At 34.5% G+C, this 25,664-nt stretch overlaps 1 protein-coding gene across 9 annotated transcripts in view; it reads left to right on the forward strand.

Annotated features, from left to right (window-relative positions):
• The window catches only part of ITCH (itchy E3 ubiquitin protein ligase), a 183,829-nt gene that overhangs the window by 121,908 nt on the left and 36,257 nt on the right, over window positions 1–25,664 (forward strand). For 8 of the 9 annotated variants that reach the window (XR_008915212.1, XM_007474219.3, XM_056811772.1 and 5 more), the window contains 3 exons: window positions 8,827–8,922; window positions 9,449–9,623; window positions 12,069–12,138. Coding sequence is in view for 8 of the 9 variants with exons in the window: in XM_007474219.3 (XP_007474281.1) it covers window positions 8,827–8,922; window positions 9,449–9,623; window positions 12,069–12,138 (341 nt within the window). In the remaining variant the exon portion in view is untranslated. Of the gene's footprint in view, window positions 1–1,751; window positions 2,622–8,826; window positions 8,923–9,448; window positions 9,624–12,068; window positions 12,139–25,664 lie in introns of those variants that run through there. The other variant, XM_056811773.1, reaches the window with a different exon arrangement.

Below are 25,664 nucleotides of genomic sequence, written 5' to 3' on the forward strand. Positions count from 1 at the left end.
CCTTCCTCTGCTGCCCATCATAATCCCCCTGTTGTTTCTTGCTGCTGTGTCTCATGTTGCTGCCTAATGTGTAAGGGCCCATATGGTATTGCCCATTCTGTAAGAGCTTATGATGCTACCCAGTCTGCAGATACCTACATCACTACTGCTCACTCCACTGCTGCTTGCTGTCTGGAGGGGTCACTGTTCTCACTCTCTTGGTACCTCTGGTAGCTGTCCAAGCTGCTGCCTCTGCAGACCAGAGTGCCATGTTTACAGTCTTGCTAATGCCACTGCCATCTGATATATTGCCTGAAGACTAGAGTGTCCTCCATCTTAACTTGCTATTACTAGTGTTATCTGAATTGTTGCTTATAGGCCAAGGTGCCCTCCTTACAGTCCTACGATTGTCAGTGTTAGCCATATTGTTGCCTGAAATCCAAAGTGCACTATTTGTAATCCTGCTATTACCAGTGTTATCTGAACTGTTGCCTGTAGGGCAGGGGTTTTTCCTTGTGATCCTACTGTTGCCAATGTTGTTTGAACAGCTACTTGCAGACTAGGGCACTTTTGAGGTCCCCTCTTTCCCATTACTCTATGGACTGCCCCGGCTACTGCCAACAAGCGAGGTGTCATTGCCCCTTTTACTGTCTGGGCTGCTGATTGAGGGCCAGGGAATTAATGTCCTCTCATGTCTTCACTTTTTTTTCCTAAACTAAGATCATTGCAATAGATCCCCACTCCATTCCATTTGTCTGAGAAGTGGGTTCAACATCTAGTGCATCTTGGGAGCCAAAGATTTCAAGTAGACATTTAGTTTACTTAACAGAGCTACAAATGAGAATAATGTTTTCCATCCTCCACAAAAATGCATTCAGTATAACCCCCATACCTCCCACCCCAGGTAAAAGCAGCCTGTCAGGAATTTCTTTGAGGTCTCATGAGCTTCCAGCCCAAGAGATAGAATGGTTCTTATACACATATTTCTCACAACTGAATCCCCTTAGATTGAACTTAACTCAAACTGCTCCAAATCTGTCTTATAGCATCTTGACTTATAAAACCTTTGGAGTGGGGACAGATTGGAATAAGGAAGTATTAGCTGCTCCCAGGTCTTTATTATAGCAGACCTATGGAATAATACATTAACCCATAGAAAATCAATTAATAACCATATTAGTGAAAAAGGTAATTTATATTTGGGGGGTGTGTGTGTGCAAAGAGATATATAGTTGGTTTTACTTCTCACTATTTTAAAATTATGAATCAGCGACATAAATTGTTACTCATTAACCACTACACCAATAATAACTTGCCTTATATTCGACCACTTAGATCACAGACTTGTCAAAGAAAAGATCAGACGTAAAAAACTAGTTGAAATGATATTAATGAAAAAAAGATATACACATGTTTGAGAATAACTCAGTCTTGAACTCTTTGAATATGTGAATTGATAATGAAAACTAGGTAATGGACAATAGACATGATATATTAACAGTAATTATAATTTTATACCAAAATTTAATCAGTGTAAACCAGTTGCCATAGCAAGAAGACCTAAAGAATCCTTAAAACAGTCAAATGTTTTGACTTATTTGCAACCAGGAGAGAGACATGGCAGCCAAAGGCAACACTGTATTGAACTATAAACTCATGTAAAATTTTATGAAGATGGATGATGAATGATTATGAGCATTATTGCCTCATTAAACAGAGAGAAGCATTGGAAGGTAAAACCACTTTAAAGAAGGCTTGGCAAGGGACCCAACTAAATGAAGTCACCCTGAGGATATGTAAGGACAAAAATGGAAGGAGGACAGCAAGTAGAAGATAAATGGAAAAGATCAGCAAAGATTTACAAAACAAACTTTTCACCATTAAGAACAGTAGAGCCACCCCACTTGGATTATAACATCACAGTGCCAGATTTGCTTATAAGGGAGGTAAGATTGGTATTAAAGAGACCAAAGTCAAGAAAAACAGCTAGATTGAACCACAGGTAGAGGAGATCTGTGCTAGAAGCAAAACAACTATGAGAGTGTTGAAGGACTAATTCTCAAGCTACCCAAAGGAGGGAAGATACCAGAGTTGGAAAAAAGAAATCTCAGTCTTTTATAATACTGAAAAACAGTAAAAGAGAAGAAAATCAGCAACTACCAGCCTTTTAGACTTACTTCCTCATGTTTGAGGCTCATTCACTTACGAATTCAGGGTGTTTTTTTTGGTGAGGATAACAATGGGGAATAAGCAGATTTTGCAAGTGATATTCCTCAATGAACCACATCTTTACTATTTTTCAGTTAACTGAATGATACAGCAAAATGAAGATATCACTGCTTATTTTTTGTGGGCTATGGAAAATCCTATATTGAGTTCACCATATTTAATTCAATAGAGCAAAAGACTCTTTCAACAAAATGACCCTCATTTCTATCAAAATCATTCAAGATTCTTTGAAAGATATAAAAACAGAAGTGATTCTGTACTTACCCTCCAGTCTTAAATCAAGTGAGGCATAAAAAGGGAGATTACTTTCGAAAGATATCTGCCACTGATGGAGGAATTCTAATAAAGATTTCAAGTTGAAGAGAGATGCTTTATGAATGTTGAAATCTTCCAGATGTTCCTGTTTGTGAATGGTAATGTGCAGATTGTATCATGCTCTAGGACTTTCCAGAAACTCCTGGAAGAGATGTGTAATAACTCATTTGACCTGTTCCATTTTTATATTTTCTTCCTCAATGCCTAGCTCTATGCTTGGCACAAGGTGATAAAAAATGTGTTGATTAATTGGCCTGATCATTCTTGTTTAGATTATAATATGCAGCTGGACGGATAACAGAGTCTTTAATTGTGACTCTCTGAGAAGGGCAAAAAATATTTACTAAGCTCCTATTATCTGCCCAGCATTGTGCTAAACATTTTACAAATGTCTCATTTGATTCTCACAACCTTGAAAAGTAAGTGCAATTAATGATCCCCATTTTATAGTTTTGAGGTAACTGAGATAATTAGGTTAAGTGACTTTTCAGTGTCACACAACCTAGTAAGTGTCTAAGACTGGTTTTGACCTTAGTTCTTTTAATTCCAGGCCCAGCAGTCTTATCTATTGGGACAAACAATGTATGGGTTGGGTCCAGAATTTAACAGGAGCAGGAGAGAAAGCCATACAGCTTCAGTAAATTGCAAAACTATATCAGTCAAAAGTTTTTCTCAGAAACTAAAGCCTTATCTGTTTAATACCAGTGTTGTGTAATTGTGAGATGTGGAACATAGTAACCTCCAAATAATTGAAGGTTGAATATTACATAGAAGCAGTAGAGAGAGGTTTAAGATGGGTGTGAGCAAGTTTATAACAAATGAGAAACTTTGGAGAACAGGCATAGAAGTTGATAATTTTTAAAGTTGATAGCTAGAATTTGTATAGCACTTTAAGATTTAAAAAGTGGGGGGCAGCTGGGTGGCTCAGTGGATTGAGAGCCAAGCCTAGAGATGGGAGGTCCTAAGTTCAAATCTGGCCTCAGACACTTCCTAGCTGTGTGACCCTGGGCAAATCACTTAACTTTCATTGCCTCGCCCTTACCACTCTTCTGTCTTAGAACCAATACTAAGTATTGATTCTAAGGTGGGAGGTAAGGGTTTAAAAAAAAAAGATTTAAAAAGTGCTTCACAAATGTTACCTCATTTTATCTTCTCAAAGTCCTGGGAAACAATCTTTATTTTTACATGAAGAAATTGAGGTAAACAGAATTTGTAACTTGCTCAGAATCTTAGCTAGTAAGTACTTGGGACCAGATTTAAGCTTGTCTTCCCACTTTGAGATGCAGAGCTCTATTCACTATACTACCTAGATGTCATTAAAAATATGTATGATAGGAAGAAAAGATGGTCTGATTATGTGGCAAGTGAGAGGAATGATATGTGAACAACCCAAGTGTTTTCCCTGACTACCCTTGTGTTATCAAGCAAAAGCAAGGAAGATGGTTTAATGTATTAGGTGTGGAGTCTTCTGTGGTGAGCTTATAGGAAGTCTTGGAATGTAGATAGGCATGGTTGGGTTGCAATATTTATTGTTACAGAGAACATCCTCCATTTGAATACAGTTGTGCCCCTGTATTTATTGATTCAATTAACTCCAGGAAAAAAAATGGGTGGAAAATTAGAAAATTCCCCAAAATAAATAATAATTCATAAGTTTCAAACTACCTATCAAGATAGCAAGTCCACCAGGCCCAGTTCATGATTCATCTTCTTTTATCCTCATACCCACACTCCCTTGTAAAGGCTTCCTCTCATATGTCTCTAGTATTTTCCCTGATAACATTTGTTAAATTTGTTAAATCCTTTGTTTAAGAATCCTCTTTTTTAGTAATGGCCCCAAAGTTCAAAAGTAATGGTGCTTGTAGCATACCTGGGCCCTTGTATTTTCTGATTTGGTAAGCCGCAAATTGTTACCTACCTAACAGCAAGTATTTGCTTTTATCTATGGTTTCAGCCATCCACTGTAGGTCTTGAAACATATTGCTTGCAGATAGGGTCCCTACTGTATTGAGTTTGGAGTTCACCATGTTAAAGATTATGCCTTTACCTCAATTCTAAATTATAAGCACTGAAGGGAGAGAAATAGAATAGAAATGAATACATGTACACCCGGAAGAAACAAAGTAACAGGTCAGTTTTGTGGAAGTAATTGTAATGTTTTTGTGATCTTTTAGAACATTTCCACTGCAACTTTTATTGCTCTGATTTTTTTTTGCAACTATGAGCATAAGTGGTATATCACTTCTAGTACTTTGTCCTTAGGCATAGTGAAATTTAGGTTAAAAAAAAAAATCTATCCTGCCAGATAGATGGTGGACTCAACATTCAGAATAAGAAATATTTTCAGACATAGTCAGTAAAGAATTTACCTATTCATACTTGTTTCAAGGGTGTGTTTAAATTTTTTTTTTCCCAATTTAGGAGCTAAATTAACAGGAGAGGGAATTTGGCCATGATTTCTGTGTGGCTACCCCTTCCCCAAAATAACAGAGAATCTTTGAAGTTTGGGGGTTTTCCACAAATGAAAACTAAAGGCCAAAAAGAATAACATGCAAGCTTAATAGCTTTGAAAGTTTCATGTTAAATTTATTCTGTTTTAAATAAGAGTATGCTGAAATCCTGAGGAGTTAAGTGACTTGCTTCTGGTCCCACAATTGAGGGGGGCTTCAAACCCACATCTCTTGACTCTTTATTCTAACATTTTCTTTCCACATGTCATGTTGCCTCTTTATAAAACTAGAGGTTTAAAAATTAACAAAATTTATTTTTGTTGAATTTCCTCTACTATATAGAGAGTACTCACTCTTGTTCCAAGAATCATAGGATCTGAAATTAGAGTGATCCCATGAGGACCCATTTCGAAGTAGTCTTCTTATGCTGCTTATATTTAGGGGTGTATAACAGGGAGAAAGTGGGAAGAGAAAGAGAAAAAATTAATTAGATCTCATTTTTTTCAGTCTTCATGCTTAGAATGAGAACTGTTGGACATTGTGCTAGGGCCTGGAAATGGCTTATTGAAATCGCAGATGAATTGGACTTTAATTACTTAACATGTGCACAGTAATGTGGAAGATAAAAATGAAAAAACAAGATTTATAACTACAATAAACATACAATTCTTTAAGGAAAATAAAATAGCAAAGAAAAATAGCTATTAGCATAGTACATAATAAGTACTAAAATTCTGCAAAGTGCTATAGAAAGAAAAGCAAGCTGTATCAAGTAGATTCAGGACCTCAAGTACTTCTCTTCTACTTTGTACATGGAAATGCTCATTTTATTTGATGTTAAGTTCAGAATGTGTAAATTAAAAAATAAATTACTATATAGAAAAAGGAGGGAGTTTTTCTGGGTGGGGTGACTGGAGAAAGTGGCATTTGAACTAAACATCAACTTATTTGCACTATTTATATTGATTTCTCCTTTAACAGGTTCTCTTATGAATTCTCATGTGACAGAAATATGTTCTTCCTGATAGCACTAGGATTAGCCAAACCACTGTAGATAAGACTAGATACAGAAACTAACATTTTATTTGGTATTTGTGGCTAATGTCATTACCATTTTAAAAATGTACTTTTATTCCAGTGGAAAGTTTGGGTTTAAAAGAACTGTAAAGTTTCCTTTAGGTAAATCAATCATTCTCATCTTCTTGTTCAATTCTGGGCTCAGCTGAATGTCCATTTGTAGTTCCTGTGCAATAATGGACCAATTCTAATGTATTGTTCCATACAATTGACCATCTAGTCTGGATGATATGCAATCTTCCTCTACTTGGTTTAAAACTTCTCTGTATAGTCAGACTTGAATTTTTGGAAGATTATGGATTTCCTGTAGGAAATTCTCTAGTGTTCATAACTTGATAAAATCAGCAAATGTTAAACACAAAGAGGAGCAGCTAGAGGACCTCACCATTTGTACCAGGAGTTCTTAATTCCATTTTTAACTCATTAACTCCTTTGGTAGTCTAATGAAACTTATGGGTGAACCCTTTCTTAGAATTTAAAAAATTCATAATTGAAGAAAATGCTAAATTTCATTAAGAGATTAATAGAAATAAAATATATCTTTTCAATGTTATGTGCATCTTTAGAGAACAATTGTTTTTTAAATATAAGAATTGTGCCACCTGTTCAAATTAGCATTTTGTTTTACCAAATAAAAGGGAAAATTTTTTTTCATAATCAAATATTACAGGGAATCTTGCATTCTGAATACCTTTTAATTGGATGTAAGATTGTAAAGGTGATCTACTGTTGGGTTTCTTTTGTAGAAGTGTCCCCATTCCCTTTTCATATGTTTATCAACTATATTGTCTATATCTATGGACAATATTTTTGTAAACATTTTTAGCAACTGCAAAGGAGAGATGTTAATTGAATAGTTTCTGACATTCTTTAAGATGCCTTTTTCTTTTTTCATTCATACTTTCCCTCCTTTCCTCCCTCCCTCTTTCTTCTTCTCTCTCTCTCTCTCTCTCTCTTTTTTTTTTTTTTGGTAATAAGGGTGTCCCAGTATAGACTTTTTCAATTATAATCTATTTCAGCTGCTTTTCTTCTTTGTTTTTGTTAGTGCCATTTCCACTCCTTTCAGTATGTTCAGGACTATGATGTCAGGCCAAGTGTAGCAGCATCAGTCTTGATGATGATAAAGATTTTGTTATATAAATAGTTGTAGATCTTTTCCATTTTCCATCTTTTGCTGTCTTTCAACTGTGTCCTTAAATACCCTTAAAGTGACTTGCTTAGTTAGGTCTCTTGCCAAACTTCCTTAGAATTTTTTTTTCCATTGCTTCTCAGTATTTCATCAAATGATATCATTCATAATTTTTACCATTCTCCATAAGATTTTATTGGTGAATTTATTTTCTAAACTTATGTCACTTTTATCTATATCATTTCTTTGCTTGGCTAGAAAGTCAAGTGTTTGGTTGGCAAGACAATTTTTAGAATCTGTCTCTTTGGTATAGCAGTTGAATTGAATCAGTTTTCTTTAAGAAGTAATGGTGATTTGTGTAACTATTTCCCATTTTTTATATCAGCAACTTGTTTAAATAAGTCAGGTCGGGTCAATGTTGATATTAACTTTGATCTTTGCTTTAGCAAATTGGTATAAGCAAAAAGCTGATTAGACAATAATTCACTTCAATAATGAGTCATTTCTTATCTACTGGAATAAGATCTCTTTCATTTTGGTGATATTATTTGGGATTCTCACTATCACCTCTCAATTCTTCTCTTTTTAAAAAAATTTCTCTTTTTCAAGAAAATATTCTTTGTTATTATTATGATGCTTCTTTATAGTCTACAACTCTTTGGACTTTCTCATTTCTTGTTCCAAAACTATGTTTTCTCACATTTTTTACTGTCTTTCCTTCTGTCTACTTTTACATTACAGTCACTGAATATCAAATTACGTGTTGCTTGAACGTGGAAGATCTTTTCTAGGTCTCTGTAGAAATTCTCTTAACTTCTTCATCCTCTGAGCAGATATGGGTAAATCAACAAATTATTTTCATGATCTTTTCCCCCAAATAGTTATCATTAGCATTACAATATGTGGGTAACCCAAAGAACTCTTGAAACAGTCTTTTTGTTAACCTTTGAACCCATACTAAAACCCTTTTTACCTTTCTAAGAACAATCTCCGTTCCATCATTCAATTTAGCTACAACTTCCTCCCAATTTCAATTATAACAAGAATATCAAGACTTATAAGATTCAATTTCTCTAGTAATATGCTCACTGGTTGCTTATTGGGCAAGGATCTCACATTTAGGGTACCAACAACTAAGTTAATGTTTAAATGTGAAATAAAAATTATATGACTTTTTCCATTTCTTCTCTTCTTTTCTGCCACTCTACCACAATCACTGCAGATCAGAAAGGGGCAGCACAAAGACTGAACATCATTTTATATTTTTCTTTATTTTATGGGTTGTCATGATTAAAGATATTCATCACCAAATGGACAAGGAACCAGTTATGCTTAGAAGTGTCCTCAGAATACTAATGAGACCAAACTAGGCTTGGCAGTTCACCTAATATGGTTAGTTGAAAAGATGAAACATTTAATAGCTTTTGGAAAAAGATTATCTAGGATAGCTCTAATCGTAGAATATCTTTCTTTACATAGGAAATGTATATTCTTTGTATTCTAACTTTTGTATTGTTCATTATTCAAAATTTCCAAAGTTTAAAACATGCGTTACTTTTTTAATGAAATAGTTTGAATAGTATGATATTTGGGATTTTTTTTTTTGGCATGAACCTTCATTAATCATTTTATTTATGTGTGTTTAAGTTGGGAACAGAGAGTGGACCAACATGGACGAGTCTACTATGTAGATCATGTTGAAAAAAGAACATCGTGGGATAGACCAGAACCTCTTCCACCTGGGTAAGTTTAAAATAATGAAAAACGTGGAAGAATTGTTTAAAGACAGGAATTTAAATCTTTTCAAGTCCATCTACATTCCTGTTTGGTCTGATTTCTTATCACCCCAACCTGTGTCTTCATGAAGTTCAAAATATTATAAAGAGGGAGGCTAATCAGTGACTAAGAGGTTACTTAGATATTGCTGCTTCTATAATGACATGTTTCACTATCAAATGTTTACTGAATTCTAAACCTTATTTTGCTCTACTTCATATTTTCCTTACTGAACCAGATTTAAATTTATATATGAGCATGTTTAAGAGTGGGTCCTAGCACACTCTTAATTAGTAAGGCCTGCCTACCAAAAGTTTTCTTTAATAGTTTAACAGAATCAATATTGAGTGGCAGCTACTCTGTATACATCAGAGCTAACATCTCAAGAAAAAGTTTGGGGGTTCCTGTTCTATGGCCCAAATGATATTCAGGTACATATTTATCCTAGCAGCTCCATAACACTAACATTAATGTTGAGCATTTTGCTTATTAGCTGGGAACGTCGAGTTGACAACATGGGACGTGTTTATTATGTTGACCACTTTACAAGAACTACAACTTGGCAACGGCCAACTTTGGAATCAGTTAGAAACTATGAGCAGTGGCAACTACAGCGAAGTCAACTCCAAGGAGCAATGCAACAATTTAACCAGAGATTCATTTATGGGGTGAGTAATAGTCTTTATACTACAAACTAATAAAATATCCCCCTTGGCACCTTTCCTTGCATGTGTCAGTCATATTGATTTTATAAAGCATTGAGAGAAAAGCACATAAAAATAATAACAGAGTAAGTTCACAGACGGGATGATGTCATTGTTTTTATTAGCAGATAGGTATATTTTTAAGATCTTTGTTTGGCATATCCTAGATATAAATGTAAGTGATATGATTTTTCCTTTCAAAGTCACCTTTGTTTCTCTTCATTGTTCATTAGTCATATAAAACAATGGGTTGGGAATAGTTTTCGACTCAGGTGCTATATTGATTAGTTTTTTAAATTTACTTTCCATTTCACCTTAATTTTTTATTCTTTGTTATAAGTTACAGCTTTCTGTGGAAGGGAAAGAAGAGCAATATTTTTGGAAGTGAAGATAATATAAAAAAATTTTTTTTAATATTTTTTAATTGAAAAAGATTGTCTCAAGTTTAGGACAATATTTTTTTTTAAGTTTAGGACAAATTGTTTCCTATTTTAAAAAATCAGAATAAATTAAATTAAGGAAAAGTAATTCTTACTCTAAAGTGTCCTTGTCTTAACTTGAGTAAGGGAAAACTTTTATCCCCCATCTAACACTTCATTCACTCTCATTTATCTATTGATGAAAAACTTTATTTTTTGTCAAGGGTAAACTACTTGGAGCTTCATTTGGCTGAAAGAATCTTGGGAAAACTGTCTAGGAATGACTCTAAAGAACAATAACCTGAGAACTAACATGATACAACAGATAGAAAGCCAGCCTTATAGTCAAGGAGACCAAAGTTGAAGTTTTATCTCCAGTGTGACCCTGGTCACTTAGCATGTTAGTAGTACTCTATGTCAACTCTATAAAGTTATGAATTAGAGAACAGTTGCTGGTGACCATTTAGTAAGGTTTCTTGGCAGGGCATCTCTTATACTGATGAAATGATAGATCTGGATAAAAAAAAATTACATTTCAATTTCATATATGTATATTTCCCTTCTTTGGTAAAGAATACTTGCTTTCTAAAAGGAAAAAAAGGAGTTTACATTTATTTTTAGTCCTTTGGTGGTGAGGCAGCATTACTGATAAGTATATCAACATGTGTAAATGCTTTATTTTATAATCTTCAGGCTGCTGGTGCCAAAAGATTAAAAAGTTCCAAAGAATTATAGGTCTTTAACCCTTTAGAAATTTGATTTTCTTTAATGCTAAAAAAGTGGATTCATCTGAATAATTTGTAATATTTAAGCCAGAAGGAAATAGTTCATAAAATGTTCTATTTCATGGTCTCTGTTCAGTAAACAAGGCGATACTGAGCACCCACCATGTGCCAGGCACTCTGCTAGAATCTCAGGATTAAAGATTCTCTGCTTTCAGATGCTTAACATTGTATTGGGGGTAAATACATGTACATATATATGGAAGTATATATAGAAAAGGAGCCTTAAGGGGCAACCAGATGGCACAGTGGATAAAGCACTCACCCTGAGTCAGGAAGACCTGAATTCAAATTTGGCCTCAGACACTTACTTGCTATGTGACCCTAGGGAAGTTACTTAAACCTGTTTGCCTTATCTATAAAAGGAAATGACAAACCAGTGTCTTTGTCAAGAAAATCCCAAATGGAATCTGGAAGAGTTGGATACAATTGAACAACAATTGTATAGATAAAACACAAAATAAATGCAAAGTAGTCAGGAAGAAAGGTCCCTAGTAGTTGGGTGAATATCAGGAACAACTTCATGTAGGTAAAAGTACTTAAGCTGTGAGAATCTTGAAAGAAACAAGTGATTCTGAGAAGTGAATATGAAGGGTCTTATATGCCTACCTCTGTTCCTTCTATGTCCCTTCTTCCCTATTCAGGAACCATTCTTTTAAGCATAGTAGTGTCAATTTTTTTTTCCAGTTGCCTATCTTTCCATGGTGGATTGTCACCGTGATAAGCCTCTTTAATATATATATATATAATTTCCTTCACTGTTTGAGTGACTACCATGATCACTGTTCCATTGCATATTCACACTAATTCTCTAATTAGTATTTCTTCAATAACAGTCTCTCCTCTAACTGATCAGAATTCATTCTTTCTAGAGTATATCTGTCTTTTCTGAAATCTTTGCCTTCCCCCCCAATATTCTAGAACCATGAATTCATTTACTCATTCAGTAGTCTATCTCCTTTCCCATCCTTTAACTTTAGTAACATTCTCTCTAAAGCCCTTTTCTGATATTTGTGGAAAATAGAATTTTGTTGAACTGATTCCTCACATCTGTGTGGTATTCTATAGAATAGAAAGTCCAAGTGGGCTTTATAGACTTCCACAGATCTGTGAACATGATATTTTTAAAATAAGTGCTTTTGTTAGAAGTTCTGAAAAGACACATGCTAGTTTTAAGCTATTAATACATCCTTTTAATTTTTACATAGAATCAAGACTTGTTTACTTCATCTCAGAATAAAGAATTTGATCCTCTTGGACCTCTGCCACCAGGATGGGGTAAGTATAATTCAAATCATGACATTGAACAAATAATTTTGTCAATGCTTTAAGGTTATTACTTTACTTTTGCTTTAATAAAAATTAAAATATAGTCTAATATTCCTAATTCAGTTCAACAGATATTTATTAAATACTGAAAGAAATAGTAAATTGAGATGGCATATAAAAGAGCTAATTAGAATTCTAGCACACATACACCTAAAACTATAATGCAAAGAAATCTATAAGTACATTTTTTTGCTTGGATTTGTGATTTCATTTGTTTAAGGAATTCATTTTATCAGTGCATATCATCATCTGCTTGGCAGCTTACAGTTTTGGAAAGTTGCTCAGTTATGGATAGCTTAAATGATTTAACCAGTCACACACTTTGTTTGTGTCAGGGGCAATACTTGAATTCTCATCTTCCTGACTGTGAAGGCCAGCTTTCTATATACTAATACAGCCTCTATGTATATTAAAGAGGTACAAATAAAGTGCTGTATTAGGTCTAAGGAGAACGGGTAATTACCAACTGGGAAAGATAAAGGAAAGCTTCATGAAGTATTTGATGTAGGCTTTAAATGATGAGTAAGTATCAAGAATTGCAAGTATAGACAGTTTTTTGCTTTTTGTAAATTTGCATTATGTAAGTTTAACTTCATAAAGAATTCTGGAGAAATCCATATTCCAAAAAACACGTATATTAATTTACCTTGGCACTTCTCTCCCTTCCCCCCATTTAAAAAAATTCCTTCAAGTGAAAGGAAAAGATAGAGAACACCAAAACCATTCCATTAGGTACTTGACTTGAGACCACCAACACCAAGAGACCATTGCTGAACCCAGTCCACCCACCCTTGTGTCTGACCCCACATATTTGTCTTCCGTCTGTCCATACTTGGGTTCCACTTATCTGTTTCCAGTCCCCATGTGTGGTAAGTCCTTTCCTGTATGTGCCTGTATCCAGCCCCACTGTCTCTGTTCTCCTCCCTCTCTGCATATTCCTCCTCCTGTCCTCCCATCTCTGTCCACAGTCCCCATATGTCCTTGAACTATGTGCTGGGCTTCCCTCCACTGGCACATGGTCTTCTTCTACCGCCTTTCTTCCCCTCCCACATTGGAGGGCAAAATGACATTATGTAATCATTCCTTTATGCCATCCACTTTTGTAAATTGAGAATTATAGAAAGAAACTATGTTATAAATGGGGGAAATAGGATAGTACCACCTTATGGAGAACCTTAAATATCAGGTTAAGAAGTTTAAACTTAACAGGAAGAGTAGGCAATAGGAAGATAGGTAAATCTTCGTAAGAAATTAAAAGCATTTAATTGGATTCAAGGTTAGGCTGTTTTGTGAAATAAAGCATTATTGTGACTTCATATGGGACATAACTTAGTGCTACCTTTTTAACCTAGTATAAAAGTAATAATACATTTGATTCTTGCTAGAATACAAGCTCATGCTATAGAACTATGGAATCTGACATAAGGAATTTCTTTAGTAATAATGTATAGGTAGGATATAAGTTGAGGCCCACCTTACAAATTCTCTTTTGGAACAGACACTTAAATAGTTTCTTTGCAACAGTAAATGTCAACAAAATGTATTAAGAAAAAAGAAAGGAGGTGGAGCACAGAGGGTGGAGTAGAGGCATGAAAAATTTGAACTTCTCAGATGTTGCTCCCCAATTAACCTTAAAACAACAAAAGGATGTGGTGAGGCAATTGTCCTATAGAAGACAGCTTGGAAGGGAGGGAGAGATGACCTTTTTCACTGGGATGAGTGGGGAGCACAGCCCTGAGGATCCCTCTTCCTCTGCTGCTTAAGGTTCTGAATCCAGGCTTAAGCCAGAATTGAGACCTTGAGTCCCTGCCTAAGCCTCACACCTCCACTTGAAGTTCTTAGCCCTAGCCCAAGGCAGTCTACAGTGTGCCTGACTAGTACAAGCTCAAAGTGAGGCCCAGAACCCCAGCACACCATACCTCATGGTGTGCCTGGCCTTATAAGGCAGTAAAACTTTCATCCCACAGACCTTCATACCAGTTTGTAAGAATTGAAACTTACAGACACCTAGAGCTAGATCTGAGGGTAGCAACAAGGAAAAACTGAAGTTTAAGAGAGTGCCCCCTGTACTCTGTGAATAGTGCCCACTTTTAAGATAAAAATAAAAATCAAGAAAAAGACTGGGAAGATGAGCAAACATAAAAAAAACTAGAAAATTATTATGGAGACAACGAAGAGCAAGGCATAAACTCAAAAGGAGATAATGAAATCAACACAGTTATGCAAATTTTTAAAGAAAAAAATCAGAATTGGCATCAGGCCCTGGAAGAGCTCAAAAAATATTTCTAAAAAGAAACAAAAGGAATATAAGAGAGTCAGAAACTTGGAGGAGGTCCTCCCAAAAAAATTCCATAGAAAAACAAAACCTTAAAAAGTAGAATTGACCAAATGGAAAAAGAGGTGCAAAATGTCGTAAAGAAAATTATTTCTTAAAAATTAGAATTGGGTAAGTGGAAACTAATGATTCATGAGATACTAAGAAACAAAAGAATGAAAAAATAGAAGAAAATATGAACTATTTCATTTGGGGAAAAAAACTTACCTGGAAAATCAGTCCAGGAAAAATAATTTAAAAATTATTGAATTGCTTGAAATCTATGATCAAAAAAGCATGAAGAAATCATATTATAAGAAATTATCAAAGAAAACTGCCCTATTATTCTCAAACAAGAGGGTAAAATAAAAATCAAAAGAATATATACCTCCAGAAAGAAATCCCAAAATGAAAATTCACAGAAATATTCTAGCTAAATTCCAGAGTTCATAGGCCAAGAAGAAAGTATTGCAAGCAGCCAGAGAGAAACAATTCAAATATGGATCCTCAGTCAGAATTACACAGAATAAAAAGACTATTAAGAGTCAGAATACAGATGAAAGCACATGATTTTTTTTAATTTTGGATTTATGTTTTGGGGTTTGGGTTTTATAATGAACAATATAGAAATATGTCTTTCATGATAATACATGTATTATCCAGATTGAATTGCCTCCCTGCACCAGGAGGAGGAGGAGAAGGGAAGGATTTAAGTTTGATCATATAACTTAGGAAAACTTGTGTGAAAATTTGTTATTACATGTAATTGGTCTATACATACATACATACATACATATGATTTTGAAAAAAATTATATAGGATAAATTCTATATTAAGATCAGAGGGCTTGGAATATGATATTCCAGAAGGTAAAGGAGATAGTTTTACAACGAAGAATCACCTACCCAGCAAAACTGATAATATTCTTTTAGGGAGAAAAATGGTCACTTAATGAAATAGAGGATTTCCAAGAATTCCTGATGAAAAGACCAGACCTGAACAGAAAATGTGATATTCAGATATAAAACTCAAGAGAAGCATAAAAAGGTAAACAAGAAAGAAAATTTAAGAGATTATTCAGTAAGTTTAAACTGTTTACATTCCTATATGGGAAGATGATACTTGAAATTCTTAAAATTGTGATTATTATTAGGGCAGTTAGGAAGAGTATACAGTGAGTGTGGGATTAAGTTGACTAGGATAACATAATATCCAACAACAAAAAAATCAAGTGAAAAAGAAGTGCACTGAGAGAAGAGGAAAGGTAGAAGTAGAGTGGAGTAAATTACCTCACCTGAAAAGGTGCAAAAGCTATCATAGTGATAGAGGGGAGGATGAGGGTGGTGACAGGCAATGTATAAACCTTGCTCTCATTACAATTGCCTCATAGCAGGAGTTTTATAATCATATTCATTTGGGTATAGAAACCTATCTTTCCTTAGAGGAAAATAAGAGAATAAGAGAAAAGGAGGATGAATAGGAGAAGGACAAAATGAAAGGAGAGAGATCAGTATAAAAAGGGGGATGGAGGGGAATGCACAGTTAGGGATCATAACCATGAATGGGAGTGGATGAAATACTAGAATCCTATGTTTTACAAGAAACATTTGAAACAGAAACACACAATAAAAGTAAAGGGCTGTAGCAGACTTTATTATGCTTCAGCTGAATTAAAAAAGTCAGGAGTAGCAATCATTTCAAAAATAGATCTGATTAAATAAGAAGGAAATTAGATCTTGATAAAAGGTACCATAGGCAATGAAGTAATATCAATACTAAAAACATATGCATCAAATGGTATAGCCTCCAGATTTTTAAAGGAGAAATTAAATGAGCCACAGGACAAAATTTGACAATAAAACTAAACTACATGAGTACCTCCAATTTCCTCTTGCTACATAAATCTAAACAAAAAATAAACAAGAAAGAAGTTAAGGAGGTAAGTGGAGTTTTTAAAAAGATTGAATATATCTCTGAAGAAAATTACATGGGAATTGAAAGAAATATACCTTTCATCAGGTCATGGAACAGACACAAAAATTGACTATTAGGATATAAAATCATCACAACCAAATGTAGAAGGGCAAAAATAACATACATCCTTTTCATACCACAATAAAAGTTATATCAATAAAGGATTATGGAAAAGCAAATTAAGAAAGAATAGAAAACAATAATTTAGGGGGTAGCTGGCTGGCTCAGTGGATTGAGAGCCAGGCCTTACAGACAGGAGATCCTAGTTTCAAATTTGGCCTCAGTCATTTCCTAGCTGTGTGACCCTGGGCAAGTCACTTGACCTCCATTGCCTAGCCCTTACTGCTCTTCTGCCTTGGAACCAATACACATTATTGATTCCAAGACAGAAGGTAGGGGTTTAATAAAACAACAACAATAATTGTAAAAAGGGGTCTGTCATAGAGCAAATGCTATAAACAATCAAAAGTTTCATCAAAGAGAATAACACTAATGAGACAACATATCAAAATTGATGGGACTCCGTCAAAGTAGTACTTAGGGGGAATATACAATTATATCAATAAATTAAAGAAAAAACAGATCAATGAATTGGGCATGCAACTAAAAAGCTTTGTAGAACAAATTAAAAATCCCCAATTAAAAACCAAATTGGACATCCTGAAAATCAAAAGAGAAATAAGAACAAAAACCATTGAATCTAAAACTTACAAGTTGGATTTATGAGGGGAAAAAGAATTAAATAGAACATTGGTTAATTTGATTTAAAAAAGTAAAGAGTAAAATCAAATTATCTATCAAAAATGAAAAGGGTGAATTCACCACCAAAGAGGAAGAAATTAAAATGATTATTAGGAGCTTTTTTTGCCTAATTATATGTAAATTAATCTAACAGTCTACGTGAAATAAATATTTGCAAAAATACATATTGCTCAGATTAACAAAAGAGAAATAGAATACTTTAAAAATCCCATCTCAGAAAAAGAAATTGAACAAGACAATAATGAACTCCCTACCAGGACTTAAATAGATTCAGAAATTGATTTTATCAAACATTTAAAGAGTGATTAATCCCAATACTATATAAATGATTTGGGAAAATAGGCAAAATAAAAATCCTACCAAATTCTTTTTATGACAGATGTGTTGATACCTAAATCAGGAAAAGCAAAAACAGGAAAAAAAAATAAACCAATTTCTTTAATAACTATAGATGTAAACATTTTAAATAAAATACTGGCAAGAAACCTATATCACAAGAATCATTCAGTATGACTTGATAGGATTTATATTAGGAATGCAGTAATGTTAAGTATTAGGAAAACTATCTGCATGATTGATCATATCAATAACAAAAGTAACATAACATGTTTTTTCAGTAGAAGCAGAAAAATCTTTTAATAAAATACAATGCTTCCTATTAAAAACACTTAGCATAGGAATAAATGGTGCTTTCCTTAAAATGTTAAAAAGTAAGTATCTCAAAACATCAGCAAGCATTATCTTTAATTGTGATGAGCTAGAAGCCTTCCCATTAAGATCAAGGGTAAAGCAAGTATGCCCATTATCACTATTATTATTTAATACTATACTAAAAATGCTACCTATAACAATAAGAGAAGAAAAAGAAATAGAATTAAAATAGGAAATGAGGAAACTAAACTTGCTCTTTGTAGATAATATGATGGTCTATGTATAAAATCAACTAAAAATCCAGTTGAAATAATAACTTCAGCAAGGATAAAGCATACAAAATCAACCCACACAAATCATTAGCATTTCTATATATTACAAAGTCTAGCAGCAAGAGATAAAAAGAAGAATTCTATTTAAATTAACTCTGGAAAGGGGCATCTGGATGGTGGGTTAAGAGCCAAGTCTAGAGACTTGAGGTCTTAGGTTCAAATCTAGCCTCAAACACTTTCTAACTGTGTGACCCTGGGCACTTAACTTCCATTGTCTAGCCCTTAGCATTCTTCTGCCTTGGAACTAATACATAGTATTGATTCTAAGATGAAAGGTAAGAGTTTAAAAAAAATAATAATAACTCTAGACAGTATAAAATACCTGGAAGTCTTCTTATAATTTGGAACTATGCCCAGAAATCTATTAAAATAGATATACCCTATAACCGAGTGGTAATACTACCAAATATATATCCCATAGAGATCAAAGAAAGAGGAAAAGAACCCATGTATGCACAGATGTTTATAAAAACTGTTTGCAGTGGTAAAGAATTAGAAACTCGGAGTGGTACCCATCAACTTGGGGATGGCAACACAAATTGACATATGTATGCAACAAAATTCTATTTTGCTATGCGAAGTGATGAGGGAGATACATTTCAAAGAAACTTGAGAAAATTTGTACAGTGCAGAGTGAAGAAGAGAGAACCAGGAGAACAATTTATATGATAACAATATCATAAAGCAGTCAGCTCTAAAGGCAGCTCTTTTTACTGGGTGGATAGAGTGCCAGGCCTGAAGTCAGGAGGATCTGGGTTCAAAATATGACCTCCTAGCTGGGTGTCCTTGGGCAAGTCGCTTAATCCACATTACTACTCTTCTGTATTAGAATTGATACTAAGATTTAGATTTATCACAAGCAAAATTTAATAAAAAGGTAAGCTAAGCCATAGTTTAATGAGCAAGAAAAAAGTCCATTATGGACATGGTACCTATTAACAAAGAGGCCCAATGGTTTCATCAGTTTTTAGCCAAAACCTCAGAATTGAAGATGCACCCTTTATTACAAACATAAAGCAAAGATAAGAACAGAAACCATCTCTTTGGCTACAAAATTAGCAGTAATGTGGGGTGTAGGGCTCATGTTTAGTTATGTTAAGAAAGTGGATTTATATACATGTGGAACCGTGGACCACACCTCTCTCTATCTTAAAGGAATTCTTTGTGAATCTATGGGACCCAATTACATTCCAAAGTCATTTATAGGGAATCAGCCTCATTGATACCTGGGGATTAGAGAAGTCTTTTTAATTGACAAGGATATGGCTAAAGATGGGGGAAATACAGCTATTCCATTTCTGAAGGATAACACAAATTCCTTGAAGTTTCTCAGAGACTCGGGTTTTGCAGACATCCCTTGGCAGAGAAGGTTTAATATTTGTTGTTTAGAAATAATTGCCCCTAGAGTTATAAAATTTCCCCCCAAATACAATTGATTTTCTCAATTACCTGTAATAACAATTTTCAACAGTTTTCCAAAATTACGAGATCTAAATTATTTCCCTTCCTTCTCTGCTCTCAGTGATGAGATTTTTACCTGGATCAGTTTGGATCAGTTCATAACTTCACCAACAATGCATTAATGTCCCCATTTTGCCACATCCCCTCCAACATTTAGCACATTTCTTTACAATCATGTTGGCCATTAGATGTGAGGTGACACCTCAGAGTTGTTTTAATTTGCATTTCTCTAATCGAGGGATTTAGAAAGTTTTTGTACGATTATTGATAGCTTTGATTTCTTTATCTGAAAATTATTTGTTCATATCCTTTGACCATTTGTCAATTGGGGAATTACTTCTGTTATGAATTTGACTTGGTTCTCTATAATTTTAAGAAACTAGATCTTTATCAAAGAAATTAGCTTTAAGAATTTTTTTCCCAGTTTATTTTCCATCTAATCTTAGTTGCACTGCTTTTGTTTGTATAAAAGCCTTTTAATTTAATATAATTCATTTTAAATCTTTTAATGTTCACTAGCCCTTGTTTGGTCATAAATTCTTCCCTTCTCCTTCGATCTTTCAGGGAAACTATTCTATGTTCCCCTAAGTTACTTATGGTATCTAAATCATATGCCTATTTTGAGCTTATTTTTGTATAGAATATTGGTCTATCTCTAGTTTCTGCCATACCGTTTTCCAGTTTTTCCAGCAGTTTTTTTCACATAATGAGTTTTTATCCCCAAAACTGGGGTCTTTGGATTTATCAAACAGTAGATTGCTAAGGTCATTTGCCCCCTTTATATCGTGTTATCCAATCGATTCCATTGATTCACCATTCTACTTAGCCAGCACTAGACTTAAAAAAAAAAAAAAATTTTTTTCTAGTAACAAATCTACACATTTTAAGTTTTTCATGTTGGTGTCATCCCCCCCCCCCCATGTTGTCTAGCAACTAGGTTATACATGTATTATCACTCAAAACCTATTTCCACATTATTCATTTTTGTAATAATCTTTTAAAACCAAAACCCCAAATCCTATACCCAAACGTGATGAATCTTGTTTTTTTCCTGCATTTCTACTCCCACAGTTTTTTCTCTGGATGTGGATAGCGTTCTTTCTCATAAGTCTCTCAGAATTGTCCTGGTTCATTGTATTGATATTAGTAGCAAAGTCTACTTTCTAGTCTTTCTAGCACTTTCTGAAATCATCCTGTTCTTCACACCTTACAGCACAATAGTATTCCGTCACCATCATATACCACAATTTGTTCAGCCATTCCCCAATCAAGGGACATCCCTTCATTTTCCAACTTTTTGCTATCACAAAGAGTGCACCTTTAAATATTTTTGTACAAACAGATACATAGCCATTTTTTTTTCTCTTTAGGATACAGATGTATTGCTGGAGCAAAAGGCATGCATTCTTTTAAAGTCCTTTGGGTATAATTTGGGTAAATTGCCTTCCAGAATCAATTCACAACTCCACCAGCAATGCATTAGTGTCCCAATTGTGCCACATCCCCTCCAACATTTATTATTTTCTTTTACTGTCATATTGACCAATGGGTATAAGTTGGGCCCCAGACTTTTGTTACAATTACTGCTTTATATAGTACAGCTTGAGTTCTGGTACTACTAGGCTATCTTCCTTGACTTTTTCTCATTAATTCTCTTGATATTCTTCCAGATTAATTTTCTTCTTATTTTTTTCTAGTTCTATAAAAGAATTTTTTTGCTAATTTGGTTGGTATGGCACTGAATAAGAAAATTAATTTATATAGAATTGTCCCTTTTTTTTAAATTAGGTTTTTTTTGAGACCCTTACCTTCCGCCTTAGAATCAATACTGGGTATTGGTTCTAAGACAGAAGAGTGGTAAGGGCTAGGTAATGGGGTTTAAGTGACTTGGCCAGGGTCACACAGCTGGGAAGTGTTTGAGATTTGATCTCAGATTTGAACCTAGGACCTCCTGTCTCTAGGCCTGGCTCTCAATCGACTGAGCTACCCAGCTGCCCCCCCCCCCCCTTTTATATTAACTTGGCCTACCCATGAGCAGTTCATATTTTTCCAATTGTTTCTATCTAACTGAGTTAGAATGTTTTATGAGAGCATTTAACCTCTAAATTTTGAAAAAATTTTCTTTAACAGTAGGAAAGCTTAAACTTTTGCATTTAATTTCAGAGAGGGAGGCGAACTTTCAAATTCTTGAGTTTCTATATTCAGAGACAAAGAAGTTGCTTAGGTTGTTAAGCAGAGTAGAGAATATGGTTGCAGAATAAAATCACATATATAGAGTAAGGTCAAATTTAAAATACAGAATTAATAATTCTCACAGAACTCTGAACATCAGTAACTAATGACAGTATTAGAAGGCTTATGATGAAACAAACCATCCACTTCCAGATAGTGAGGAGATAAACATAGAGTGCAGATTACAATATGACTTTTTTTAGTACAATGGACATAATATGGACAGTGTTAGAATTTGATGTGCTTAAGCTATCTATGTTTATAATAGGGTATTTGTTTTTCTTACTTTCTCAGTTGATGGGAAGTTTGGAGGAAGCAAAGTCAGTTTTTCATTTGAAAAAAAATGTTTTAACTATATTTAAATATTGGCAGAAATTTAGAAGGGGCAGCTAAATGATGCAATGAATAAAGCTCTGGGCCTGGAGTCAGGAAGTTCAAATATGGTCTCAGACAAAGGTGTGTGGCCCTGGAAAATCATTTAATTCTGCCTCAGTTTTCTCATCTGTAAAATCAGCTGGAAAAGGAATCGGCTTTCATCGTTAATGATTACCATTTCATTTTTTCTTAACTGCAGTATTTAAATTTCAGATTTCTACCCAGCTTTGGTCTTTCTTCAACAAAACTCAGATGTTCTTTTAAAATTCCTTTTTTTTAAATTTTATTAAATTTTTTTAAATTGAAATTTTTTATTTAATTAATTTAGAGTATTTTTCCATGGTTACATGATTCAGTACCTCTCCCTCTCTGCCACCTCCTTTCCCCCTGTAGCTGACACGCAATTCCACTGGATTTTACTTGTGTTATTGATCAAGACCTATTTCATACTATTGATAATTGTATTAGGGTGATCCTTTAGAGTCTATATCCCCATTAACCCATGTGATCAAGCAGTTGTATTTCTTCTGTGTTTCTGTTCCCACAGTTCTTCCTCTGAATGCTGATAGCTTTCTTTCTCATAATTCCCTCAGAATTGTCCTGGATCATTGCATTACTGATAGTAGAGAAGTCCGTTACATTCAATTGTGCCATAGTGTGTATCAGTCTCTGTGTACAATGTTCTCCTGATTCTGCTCCTCTCACTCTGCATCGATTCCTGGAGGTCGTTCCAGTCCCCATGGAATTCCTACAGTTCAGTATTCCTTTGAGCACAATAGTATTCCACCACCAACAGATACCACAATTTGTTCAGCCATTCCCCAATAGAAAAGCATCCCCTCATTTTCCAATTTTTTTGCCACCACAAAGAGCATGACTATAAATAATTTTTGTACAAGTCTTTTTTTCCCTATGATCTCTTTGGATGGTATGGCTGGATCAAAGGGCAGACAATCTTTAAAACTACTTTTTAAAAGAATGCTATCCAACTCTGGAAAAAAACTGTTGGAGTAGAAATGCAGGAAAAAAAAAAACATGATTTATCACTTGTTTGTTTGGGTATATGATTTTTTATGTTTGTTTGAGTATATAGTTTTGGTTTTATAAGAGTATTGTCTTATAAAAATGAATACCATAGAATAGTGATACATGTATAATCTACTGGAATTGCTTGTCAACTCCAGGAGAGAAGAGGGAAATAACATGAATCATATAACTTTGGAAAACTTATGTGTAAATTTATTATTGGAATAAAATACAGATAAAATTTTTAAAAAGAAATAAAAGTTCAAGGCTTCCTTTTAAATTTTTTTTATAAATTTTCATAAATTTCCCTTTATAAAAAGACTTTTTTGCCTTTTTTTTTTAACTCTCTTGCTTCATCTTTTCCAGTAATTCTTATTAAATTGCCAGAGGTGTTTTTCTTTGATGCTTGTAGATATTTTATTCTGTGTTTGTATCTTGAGCATCCCTGCTACCATAATAGTTTATTTATGGTGGGGTTCTTTTTTGTTGGTTTGTTTGCCTATTCTTTCAGCCAACTTCCTGACTTTTGTCATGAAGATACAGTAATGGGTTCTGCTATAGTTCTGAGGGAAAGTTTAGACTTGCCTTGTTGCTGCTTTCTTAGGGTTTTGAGTGTTGTATTTTTCCAGGATCTTAAAAAAGCTTTCAATAGTTCCAAAGGGTCTGATCCAGAGAAAGTCTGATTGCTGCCTCCTTGGTGTGAGCTCTGCAAGTTTCATTCTGAGCAGTGGTTATCTTTTGCTGGAGTTCAGCACCCATAGATGCCAGTTGAGAAGTTTATTCTTTGCTAGTTCATTGTCAGAACTGTAAACTCTCATTTGGTCTGGGATTTCTGTCTTGGTTATTTCTATGCAGCCTGGGCTAGATGCTGGAACTGAGATTCTGCTCTACTCACAGCCTGAGCTCCCCTACCACTGTCATGATGTTTTTGAACTGTCTTCTTTCTCTATACATGAGCCAAGGCCTCACATTTTGGGAACACCATCCCATACACAGGCTTTTACCTAGTCTGCTCTGGATCTGTGACCTGCACCTAGGTAGTAGGCAGCAAAGTTGGCAGTTTTCATTTGTCCCTATCATGGCTGTTTAGTATGGGGCTGGAATTTGTGTCTAGGGACTTCACGTACACTGGTAGTATACTTCCCTCCTGTGAGATGGCACTTCATGAACAGTGTTCTCCATCTGTCCCAGACTCCACTATCACACAAAAAACACTCCCTTTGATCTTTTTCAGATTTCTTTGTTAGTTTTTGATGGTGGTACATTCTCTGGATCCCTCTGGAGTGAAGCTCAGCAGTGCTGTTAACTAACGTTTCACTAGCTTGGCTTTGACAATTTGCCTCCCCTTGCTCTGAGTTATCAGGGGCTCTTTCTTTCCCTTCCCTTCTTCTTTCTGCTGAAACTGATAACCCCCTGACATGCTGACCCAGCCCCAGTCTCAGACTGTTTAGGTGTTAATAGCATCAATATCTTACCATCTTGGTATTTTCCAAGTTGTTTATTTTTAGGCTGGCTGTCCTTATAATTGAAGTGTTTCCTAAATAATAACATGATCATCTTGTTTCTCTGGCAGAAAAGCTGTCACTTGATTCTTTTATGCATGCCTTCCATTCTTTTTCCCCTGGGGATCTTCAAAACCATGAGTAGTTTTGACATATAGGATCCTAATTGACAATACCAGTTGTAGACATTATGATTCTTTTAGAAAATGCTTTATTAATGCCTTTCCTTCCATTACTGTAATTTCTCAATACTTACCCCCACATAAGATTCTTCTTTATAACAAAGTTGTATTGCTGAGCCAAAATAATCTGACCTGTTTTTTACCTTAGCATTATTTAGTGACTGTATATGCACCCTTCATCCTCTTACTCATTTAGAGAACCTCAAAATGTTTAATGTCTTACCAAAACTTTATTAGTGGTATCAAATACAAATGGAAAGGATTCTTCTAGATTCCTATTGACTTAGAAAACCACAAGTTAACATTCTTTATGCTGTATTATATCTGTTTATTTTGTTAAACATTTCTCAATAACATTTTATCTAGTTCAGGCCACCAGGAAAAGTTTGATACTTCTCCCTGAGATCTAAGAATGTCCTAATTGGACTGTGCAACTATCTTGCTCAATTGGTACAAAAATATTTTCTCATCTTCTCATTTGTTGGAAATGATTTCTCGAATGGCAAGAAGCTGTCCTTTTTCATAGTTTTATTCATCAACTTGGGAAGTATTTTCATCTGCAAGTCAGTTTCATTTTTAGCACTATTTATTCTATGATTTTTGACAATAAGAAGTCAATTCTATATTTGTATTACAGGTTTTAATCTTCCTTATTCGATTTCTT

The sequence above is a fragment of the Monodelphis domestica genome, chromosome 1 (genome assembly GCF_027887165.1).
Source record: "Monodelphis domestica isolate mMonDom1 chromosome 1, mMonDom1.pri, whole genome shotgun sequence".
NCBI classification, from domain to species: Eukaryota; Metazoa; Chordata; class Mammalia; order Didelphimorphia; family Didelphidae; genus Monodelphis; species Monodelphis domestica.